At 39.8% G+C, this 11,635-nt stretch overlaps 1 protein-coding gene across 1 annotated transcript in view; it reads left to right on the top strand.

Moving 5' to 3' along the window:
• The first annotated feature begins 207 nt into the window (after positions 1-207).
• The window catches only part of LOC140161689 (elongator complex protein 2-like), a 72,723-nt gene continuing 61,295 nt past the window's right edge, over positions 208-11,635 (top strand). Inside the window, exons 1-3 of the mRNA XM_072184990.1 lie at positions 208-344; positions 8,384-8,554; positions 9,502-9,754. Coding sequence (XP_072041091.1) covers positions 213-344; positions 8,384-8,554; positions 9,502-9,754 — 556 coding nt within the window. The 5' untranslated portion in view covers positions 208-212. The remainder of the gene's footprint in view (positions 345-8,383; positions 8,555-9,501; positions 9,755-11,635) is intronic.

The following is an 11,635-nucleotide window of genomic DNA, read 5'->3' as shown; positions in this document are numbered from 1 at the left end:
CGAATGCCAAAAATCATGCTCTCACCCAATAACCCCATATTTTTTACATTTTGCTCTCAGCTCACCGAATGCCCCTTATAGTGCGAAAGTGCCAGCCCTACACCTATATCCATTTCATATTGAAGTGCCCCCCCGGAAATGACATCCCCCACTAATGTATTTAGCGGTGCTCATACGTAAACAGGGGATTTCCTACATAAAGCGAAGGTAAAATGGCGGCGCCCACAGTGAAAACACGTTACATAAGTGTTGCTTGTAATCGTGTACCAAATAGTTTGAGTTGGGGAGGTAATGGTCATGTTGCTTTCGGAGCAAATACTTCTGTTGCTATTTATGATTCACAGGTAAGTTTCGTGTGAGTATTAAGCTGTATTAATACTAGCTTTTTAGGTAAGCTTAAGTTAAGCTTCCAACTTGTACGACTATAGTTCACCACGTAAACTTGTATGCCTGGCTCAAAATTCAGACCGCTCGCCAATAAGTTTACTGTCATTGCGTATTTCCAGGTGGCTGATGTTTTTTCGTACTCACATACAGTCCACAGATATTCCAGAGAAAGTCATTAATATATAGGTATGCTAGGTGAATTCAAATTTCCCATCAAACTGCATCATTTTACATATCAAATTAAAGCCCTTGGGCCTTGAGTAAAGAAAGCCAAAACTGAAAACATTTTTGTCATAGCACTTTCCGTAACAAAGTTACATCTTGTCAAAGATTGACTTTCATCAAAAAGATTCTGCTAGCAAAATTCCCCAAAACGGCATTTAGGGGTGTTTCTAGATCTTAGTCTCATGGCGATATAGCAGCTTTTTTAATGGAACTGCTATCAAAATCCTCTAAAATTCCATGTGCGACTTGATTATCACCATAAAAATCATATATTTGGGTCAAGTGAAGTATAGAAAACATATTTATGTAGGTTTCCTTCACCGACCTATTCTCGAAAAAAATTCAAATTTCTATGTAAATATGCATTGTGTTTGGGCCCCAGTCTTGGCGAATTTCGCTGACTAGCAAATGTGTTAACTAAGGTTTGCCTGGGATACCTATAATATATCCTGCTACTTCACAAAATAAAACAAATTCTCATTTATACGGAGATATTTCAGTGAAAAATACGTGCCCATATGACTCTACAGCACTAGACTATTTCCAATAACCTTAGATTATTAATACACAGATTGGAATTTTCCATGCCTGTGCCCTCTAAGTGTACTCGAATTCAGCTGACGCCTTGGCACAGCGGTACAGCGTACAGACCTGGCGACATCGCTTATCTTACGCGAGAAGTTTCTTTTGTGTACGCTCGCACTGTTTGCGCTATTTTTGAGTTTGCTCACGTGGTACCTGACTTAGCGTCGATCCCCTGAGGTATATCCAGGCTGGACACATCACACTACCGTGTGATGTGTCCAGCATCGTCATCGCCGAACTTGCATATAACATGGAGAGCTTAGCATAACGGCCTGCCTATTTACGCTTCCTGAAAACACTCTTGCACATAACATACAAAACCACAAATTCACTAACTTCAACTTGCACTACCGACACCATGAAAAATATTTTAATTATTACCGATCCTTCAGAATACTTGCAAATATTGGCAGTTTCATAAAATCCTGCTGCTGAAAATCGTAAATTCCACAATCTTCTGTCAGATCCAAGTCAGTAATCACAGGTGGGCGAATCTACCAGCGTGACAAGACCAGAGATAATAAAAAGGATGAGAGGCCACGCCGTACAAATAGCTAGCCTGATTGGCAAGCGTTGTCGCTGGCCAGATCTTCTACGGTCGTGTATGATGAGTAGAGACCATAGAGCCCTATATAGGGCTCTGTGGAAGAAACGGTTCCTAATTTTGAAGCCATGGATAATATATTCATTTATACGAGAACCATATTTTTGTACCAATCACAGAACAGAATTCCACTTACTCACAGCTGTCAATCATTCTAGTGAAACGTAAGCTCCGCCTAGTATCAAGGTCTTCTTCTGCGCATTGGTTGTGCGCATTAACTAGCCTCCAGCACAAATCCTGTGCACACGATCAGGTTGGATGGGCGGTTTACGCCTGGTTTACACAACAGGAACTGCGATGCATCCTAAACTGGATCGTTTCCGTGTATTCGCATTGCATAGTGGGCAATTTGCGTAGCTCCACGTTCACAACAGTTTAAAATCAACACAGGTAAATCCATATAAAAATTAACATGGACACAAAATTGACATAGCTTATGTAATTCAAATAATAAAATAATAAAATGTAATATTATCATGATAGATGCACGTTTTATTAAAACTTGAAAAGATTATTAAGTCCAATAATTTGTTTGTGTTAGTTTGCATGAGTCACAAAATGGCGACCCATCACGCATTTTCTGCATGTGCCGACATTAGTAACTCATAGTGACTGTCCTCAAACTAGCGCCAGTGTGTCTCAGGCCTGATAACGACCCCAGGTAATTTTATGCAGAAAGTTTTCTTTATGTAACAGCTGCAGGTGACAATTAAACAATGAACACGGCTTGTTTATGTACATGCGTGGGGAGGCTTGTACGTCAGCTGACGTGTTTTGGACATGTTCCGCGTAAAAAGTGTCGTTTTTCTTCATGAAAAATACCAGCGATGACCAGTTTTTTGTGGGCTATTTGATTTACAGGTATGTCGGTTCGTCATAGGGTAGAAATGATAGCTGTACAATTTGTATAACATACAGTTTAACATAGGCCTAAACATTTATGGGCACAAATCGACCTTCCGTATTATGCACAAGTATGTGGAAGTGGCAGGCATACCCCTGAGGCAACATGCCATGTTTCCGCGGTATGCCAATAACCAATCGCCATTCTAACTTCCGGTTTTTGAGAGCAGTTTTGGGACACTTTGACCTCTGACATATCGGAAAAATTGACGTAATTATTATTAATTTTCTTAATATTGTCATAATGTTGATCATTAAAAATACTAAATAATTAATTTATACAATACAAATATTTTTTATATTTGTTTTAATTATTGTAAAACATTTTAGATTATATTTTGTACGTACAAAAACCCAATATTTCTGAATTCAGGTCATCTACGTCCATGACGTCATTGATTGAGGTCAATTTCCATAATTAGACGAATGGACTTACATAGGATTACACAGAGAGATTTCTTGCCAAAATTTGACTATTTCTATTTAGCTTGGCCCTACTTTGTCTGCGTTATGTGAAAAAGGACAGTCTTATAGTAAACGTGCAACGCTTTTGATGTTTTGGGAGACTGGGAGGGATCAGAACACAAAAATGATGGAGCCTATTCTTGACTGTGTAATATTCCTTCAGCACATTATCGTACGGTAATAGCCTTATACGATGGACAGATAGTATCAGTTTGTGAATGAGGACATCGTATAAGTTCCTTGTACTAGTACGACAACTATAGTTTCTCAATCATGAGATAGGTATGTCAGGAAAACCTTAATTAACACATTTGCTAGTCAACCAAATTCGCCTAGAACACAATACATGTTTATATTTACATAGAAATTTAAAAGAACAGGCTGGTCTAGCTCGAGATACTCTAGCTAAAATTCAGGTTTACATTTACTATCTTACATTATCTTGCTGTATTTCAGCTAGAGCGCCAGACAACAAGCTTCCGGGTTTTTTTGGAGAACAATACTGTTACGTAAGACGAAGAAGAAACCCGCCCTGGAGCCCGCCCTACTCATTATTTAATTTAGTGCCATACTATTACGCTGACTTTCGTATTCGGCGAGGAGGACAATTTCGACCTCCTCGTTTGTTTACAAACAAAGAGAGGTAGACAAAGGGGCCTGTCAAAACTGTTCCGCTTGTCCAAATACTCGAGTATCAAAAGGATGGTCCACAATAGAGTGATTCACGCAACATGAATAGGGGATTAAAAAACTGAAGTAGGACCATGTGCTTCCTTTGTCCATTTGCCATCAAGATTTCGAATGAAAACAGTTCAGACCCAGAACACGATCATGTTAGAAATTAATATTTTGTTCTGGGTCTGATTATTCAGACTATATTTCATTGTACTTATTGCAATTTGCCTCCACACATTACGTAATCAACACAAAGCTTTTGTGAGGACTTGTGAGTGGATAAGAAATTGACAGCGGAGGATACGAACGACACACCGATTTTTAGTTGTCAATCATGAATTGCCGCAACGTTTTAGTATTTTACTGCATGGCATTCCGCAAGCACCATGACGAATTATGCCGTTTTTTTCCAAAGATCATCTCATATGAAGTAAGCTGAATGCGATCAGAGCTGTACTTTTGTAACATTCCGATCGCTTTTGATCACCTATTATCGGCGTAATTTGCTTGAAAACATGTGAGTTCATGTTGTGTAAACATACTAGTAATTAGCATGGACACAAATGAAATTACAATGCAATACAATGCAATTTGAATGCGCAGCAGATCTATAGAAATAACGTGGCCCAGTTTTATGCAGAATTAGACCACGTCAAGGAAACCTACATAAATATGTTTTCTATACTTCACTTGACCCAAATATATGATTTTTTATGGTGATAAGACAATCGCGCATGGAATTTTAGCTGCTATCATCATGAGACTAAGATCTAGAAACACCACCACAAGGCTGTTTTTGGGAATTTTGCTACATTGTGTAGTAGTAGAACTAGCCCCGTTCCACAAACCGCGACGCCTCTCGAATAGCGAGCGGAGCGCGCACCGAGCAGTTGGAAAATCATCATACAGGTATATCAGAGTACAGCACAGAAGCCAGTGCTATGTAGTAGCAGAATCTTTTTGATGAAAGTCAATCTTTGACAAGATGTAACTTTGCTACGGAATGACAAAAAGGTTTTCAGTTTTGGCTTTCTTTACTCAAGGGCTTTAATTTGATATATAAAATGATGCAGTTTGATGGCAAATTTGAATTCACCTGGCATACCTACCGTATTCGTTCCATTAATCGCCCATGCCCCTATATAAGCGCCCACCCAATAACAAACTACCCATGCAAATCTGGATCATGGCCCGAAACATACATGTACATGGCACACTGATGATGATGGTTGAATATTTAGGGCCATTTTTTGTTTATTCAATTATGTAAGCAATGTAAGAAATAAGCGCCCACCCAAAATGACTTTGTTAAGCGCCCTGGCACCAAAAAGTCTTTTTTCTATCAATCCACACTTGGAATAATTTACCATCCCAAATCAAAGCTATTATTGACAAAAATACTTTTAAATATGCCATAAAAACACCTTGCCAGAAGTGTGTTAACCCAAGAGTCAGCTGCATTTGTGTAACCTGTTCCTTTCTGTCCTTTTGCTTGTTTTGTCCTCCGTCCCAGGCACAGTCTTGTCTTTTTGTAGGACTCCATTGGAAATAAGTTTACACATTTGCAGCTAGACTTTATGGGTTATCCTGGCATTTCGGCTTTTTGGTGTCTTTGCTTGTATCCATGTATTTCATATGCTAAATTTGTGATAATTTGTGATTGATTATATTTATTGTTCTTGTCGCTCGGCCACCATACTTTTATAGATTGCCGCTTTGAATTTGCTTTATAAGGGGTACTACACCCCTGGCCAATTTTGTGCCTATTTTTGCATTTTTCTCAAAAATTATAGCGCATTGACCGACAAGTAAGGTATATTATAGGGGCAAGGACTACAACTACTGCACTGGAAATTTTATTTCAAAACAGACAACAGTTGTCGAGTTACAGTCAAAAATGAGGGAAAACCAATATTTGATCAATATATCAATAACTACTTGCCTTGAGTTGCTGAATTTTCAGTGCAGTAGCTGCAGTCCTTGCCCCTATAATATACATATCTTACTTGACACCAATGCGTTATAATTTTTGAGAAAAAAAATGCAAAAATAACAAATTATTAGGGGTGTAGTACTCTTAAAAGGGGTACTACACCCATTGATTTTTTTTGCATTTGATACTTAATGTGGCAAAATCATCCCATTTTTTTGCTCAAAACCTCAAAAGAGGCAGTAACCTTAAGGGCGTACTACACCCAGAGAAATTTATATTTCACGCCCGACCATGTGTTTACGTTTCATGAGGTCATGGGTCAATCCGGCAAATCGAGATGTACACACTTGGAGAAGACTGTCGCGATTGTATATCCCGCTTGGAACATGATTGACCAACGATGTTATGAATGTTAGAAGCTGAAGCCAGAACAGGGCCAGTGTTTCATATTTCTAGTCAGAACAAACCAAGGGCAAAATTAACAATTTTAGAACAAGAATGGATATCGTCAGCCTACTACGATAATTGCCTTACTTTTTTTTGTAATTTTGAGAACAAAAGTACAAAATAGGCCTATGGTTTAACGATGCATTTGTAAATCATATGATTCACCAATCTTTGCACAAGAACAAAATAATGATTAGGCCTTGCGGGTGGGGGGGGGGCGCTATCATTTTCTTCAGGAGGGGGTACCAAATATACAGAAGGGTTCAAAAATTTTAAGGATAAAAAATATGGGGGGACGGCTCGGCAAATATTTCTTGCCCCCCCCAGGGGTCATAATTATTGCACAGCCCCTAAGGTGTAGGCCAATCAGCGGAGGGGGTCATAATTTTTTTGTTGCCGAAAAAAGGGGGGTCGTAATTTCATTGCCTCCGACTTTTTTTAAATTTCGGACCACCCTCCTTCCAAAAGCAGTAAAAACCTTTGTGTTGGATCTAATACAAAATTTGTATTTTATGAACCGACATATTGTCATGGGAAGTTAGCGGTATGGTTTTTGTTATTTTGTATTTTAATCAGAAGGCCTATTGGACTATTTTGAAGTTTAGATTTTCGGATCCCTTTGTAGGCGAGATCCTGGTGGGATGGAGGATAAATCCCACTAATATTTTGCCAGGGTAGATGTTCCATACAATCACCCTCCCAATGTTGACGCCTGTATGTGGGTTTCTGCCAGGGGTTTCTGACCAAATTAACCTCATTGGCCATTTTAGCTAGCCCCCAAAGTGCAATTTTTGCATGCTCAACACAATTTATTCCACTTTTGCATCTAGTAGGCCTATGTCACAAGTTATCTTCTAGTATTTTTTTGCTTATAATGCTGTCGCCAAAAGGTGCTGGATTCACCGTATAGGCCTACTTAAAAAAAAACCTTCCAACCCCCATCTCCCCAAATGTCAAAAAGAAATCTACACCACTGCGCGCTATCCCTTTGCCGCCTCTGCTGCCCTTCTTTTTGCCACCCCAAAGCCCCTCCCCGTGAGGCCTCACGCGTATGACGGGTATGGTCGTTAGGCGATAATTATGGTTTAGGCTAAGTGACACCTAAAAACCGCCCTAGGCATGCGGGGGGAACAAGTTGATATTTTTAGACGGGTGGAGGCTCCAGACTTGAAACCCGTAGGCCTACCCATTGCCATTTGACCGTGGACAGGTTAGGGAGGGGCCTACCCATTTCTAATGATTTTCTCAAAAATATAGACCCATGTCTAAAGTTTTCATCCTATAGGCCTAGACCCATTTTCCCCGAAAATATCGAGATTCACGGTACGGGGGTTTAACGGACCCATAAGGATTTTCAGCAAAAATAGGGACCCATGTCTGTAAGGATTGTTTGCAAAAGCGCAATCCCCGTATGCATTTGGCAGTATGGGATTACCCTCCCCCCTCCCCCTTGCCGGAGGCAATAGGCATGCCCATTGTCATTGAATAATGATCAATAGACCTTCAACAATATTTGGTTGATCATTTATAATGATCATTTTTGTGAGCCCCGGGTTTCAGTAAATCTAATATAGGCCCATATCTTCCATATAAATATGTTTTCACAGCACTTCTTGCATGCCCGGGCTGTAGTGCAAAACAAAACACTACTGCAAGTTACCGGACGCTTGGGCCCTGCTGGGCGTACGGTTTCAAGCACAGCGATATCCCGATTCCTGTTCGTACATCCCGTTTTGATATTATATGCCCAATTTGACGAGTTTGCCGGACTGACGTTCTAATCGGAAACGCTTCAACTTGAGAGTTAGTCTCCTTCACAATCGGTTTATGCTGTGGTTTGCGTCGTTCTAAACACACGTCGTTCGTCCTTACAATATGCAGTCTGGACTCGAAACTAAGAGAGTAATTGGTGCATACCATGGAGCTTTTAATAAATGGACCTCACGCAATACAATCGGAGTTTGTTTTCATTAGCAACGGAGACAAAATAGGGGAAATTACATATTGGCACTTTTTTTCAGGATTCATGTTATTTTATATGAAGTGTATGTATGTCTTCTTGTCAAAAATAAAATAAAAAAATTTCCCTATGTCAAGGTCATGACCCAAGAGCATGTACCCTTAAGCAAATTGTTAAATTGTTTCTTTCCCACATGCAGGGAGGTGATAGCAGTGGTATTAATCGGATGCTGAATGGCCACCAAGACAGGGTGAACTGCGTCAAGTGGATTCAATGTCCTACGGCCCAGGCTGATGCTGGGTGTCAGGAGATAGTATCAGGCTCATCTGATAATACACTCAAAGTGTGGAAACTGTCATCAACTCATCAGGTAAGAATAAAGGTTTATTTATTTATTTAGTTTTTTAGACCTGCAATGAATTGTCTGGACTGCAGACAAAAACACAATTGATACAACCTAACTGGACTTGTTACTAGACTCCACGATGGTGGGACTGAACCACCAATAGACCTGTTCAAATCAAGATCGGAAAAGATCAGAAAACCGCAGTATTTATTCAGTAAGCTAGGGGTCAAATTGGCGTACAATAAAACAAGCAGAATCACATACCCTTTTGAGTGAAAATACAACTTATTTATCCAAAATCAACATGAGTCATCACGGAGAAATATTTTCTAAAGGTATTGAACTAACACTTCCACTATTTGGCACTTCACAATGTGACAGTAAAAGAAAGAAAAATGCAAATGTTTGTTGTCTGCAGCACATTTGATTTGGTCTTTGTGTGGTCTTAGCAATATTTTCAGAATTTAGCATTATGTCACAGGTATTAATTTTGCCTTTCCCAGCAAACTGCCCATCCAAAATGACAGGTAGCTAGCTAACACCCTGGACCAAGGCACCCACTTGCTTTAAAACATTAAACTAAAGAAATGCTTAAACACCAAACACCCAAAGAAAAAAATATCTACATGTAGTTACAAAAACATGCCAGTCACAGACAAAAAATCAAAGAAAAATCAGGAGGAAAATATGACATAAGCGGGCATGAGAATTTTCCTGCTTTTTTGTGGTCCAAATTTCCGCACTTTCTTTTAATTTCAGCCTGTTTTTGGCCTTTTTAGCCTCATTTCACTCGCTTTTTCAGGCTTTATCAAACTTTTCACGTTTTTTCATGGAAAATCATTCACATGCCTGCATAAAGGAACTGGCCAAAGGAGGTGGGATTGGACAGCCAACTTTATGGACTGAAGGCAAGTGGATTTGACAATGACATCTGACTTATTTATTTTTTGTTTGTTATTATTTGTTCCTAGTCATCATGTGTTGCAACCCTCAAGGGCCACACAGCAACTATAGCAGCGTTAGACACCCTATACTTGCCTCCCCCAGATGGCGCACTCCCATCAAACCCACGAACATTGATAGCATCAGTATCGGCAGATTCCACTGTCAGAATATGGGAGAGACTGGCAGGAGAGGAGGAAGAGTTTACAGAGAAGCAGGTGATTGCTTGCGGCAGTGGATTTGCCATGGCAGCAGCTTTGTGTGTGATTCCCACTACAACAGGTTAGTACATGGATTAATAAACACACAGATTGGAATTGTCCATGCCTGTGCCCTCTTAAGCGTACTCGATTTCAGCTGACGCCGGTACAGCGTTCAGACCTGACGACATTGCTCATCTTTCACGCAAAGTTTCTTTTGTGTACGCTCGCAGTATTTGCCCATTTTTTAATTTGCTCACACGGTACCTGACTTGGCGTCGATCCCCATAGGCAACATGCCATGATTCCGAGGGAAGGGTCAGTAACTTTGGGGTAACAAAGATCATTATTAGACAAGACTTGCAGAAAAACAGGTGATTGCTTGTGGCAGTGGATTCGCCATGGCAGCAGCTTTTTGTGTGATTCCGTCTGCAAGTCACTTTTGGGTAATTAAGATAATACATGGTGCTGGGACACAGATATGGCAAAGACTTGCAGAAAATGAGGTGATTGATTGCAGTGGATTCGCCATGGCAGCAGCTTTTTGTGTGATCTAGTCAGCCAGATTTGTCATACCTTGGAGCAACTAACGTTGCGGTCAGTACCACTGACCTTCAGCTGGGTTGTTTAAACAAAAACAGGTCAGTAACTTGTGGGTAATTAAGATCATACATCCATTAGACAAGATGGTGGGACACAGATATGGCAATGACTTGTAGAAAAGCAGGTGATTGCTTGTGGCAGTGGATTCGCCATGTAAATACCAAAGTTGAAAACTTTCAACATTTAGTTCAATTTTATCATAATGCTACCATGTAGGACTTAACTCAATGAAGTTGTGGACATAGTGGCACAGCTGTAGAGGCTCTACCTCGCAATCGGAAGGTTGTGAGTTTAAGCCCCGGCGGTGTCATCATGTTGTGCACTTGGGCAAGACGCTTTACACCACTCACTGCTCTCTACCCAGGGGTGAAATGGGGATGAGCTTGCCTTGGGCATTGTATGGCAGCTGACATTTTCTGACGACAGCGAAATAAATGTAAAGCGCTTTGATATAAACACATCAAAAGAAATAAGTCCCCCTCTGAACATGTCGTCATAACATTGTAAGGTTTCGTTTTGTACCAATAAAACTTACTTTGAAATAATTATATGACTGTTTACTAAGTGCTGTGTGAAAATGAGAGATTTCCATGACTTCAGGGCTGAATGAGCCTAAATTGAAGGCAAAAACTACCCTTTTCAAAAGTCACAAAGTAGGCATATGCTTGTCACAAAAGTTGATTCATGGCTTGTTACTAATGGAAAACCCCATGTGTTTGAGTGCAGTTTAAAATCCTCACCAAGTGAACATTTACTGTAATGTGTATCGATTCTTGATCATTCAGCCATGCAAATCCCCTTGGTGCAGAGTTCAGCACAGTTAGTTGTAAGATGGCCAGTTCCATTCCTTGTCCCAATACGCCTTGCAGTTAACAAGCATAGGCCTACTTTGTGACTTTTGGAAAGGGCAGTTTTTGTCTTCAATTTGGGTTCATTCAGCCATGAAGTCATGGACATCTTTCATTTTCACAAAACACTTAGTAAACAATCATATAATTATTTCTAAGTAAGTTTTATTGGTACAAAGTTTTACTTTACGATGTTATGACGAAATTTTCAGAGGGGGACTTATTTCTTTTGATGTGTTTACGTGAAAGGCGCTGTATCAATGTCAACATTTATTTTATTTATTTAAATCGGCTCCAAACAATCTAATAGTAGAAGAAGAAGAATCTAAAAATAATTTCAATTTTACAGTGGACTATTCCAGTTGAATTCCATACCCCCTATGGATGACATGACCTAATAATCTTCCACACAGGGAGTGTGAATTTCAAATGGGTGACTCCATTTAAAATCTACACCACCTGTGTGGGAGATTTTTTTAATTTGTTATTACTCAAAATGCTGAAATAATACT

Source organism: Amphiura filiformis, chromosome 10, assembly GCF_039555335.1.
Source record: "Amphiura filiformis chromosome 10, Afil_fr2py, whole genome shotgun sequence".
NCBI lineage: Eukaryota > Metazoa > Echinodermata > Ophiuroidea > Amphilepidida > Amphiuridae > Amphiura > Amphiura filiformis.
The sequence above is the reverse complement of the archived record's forward strand: the minus strand, read 5'-3'. Positions and strand labels throughout refer to the sequence as shown.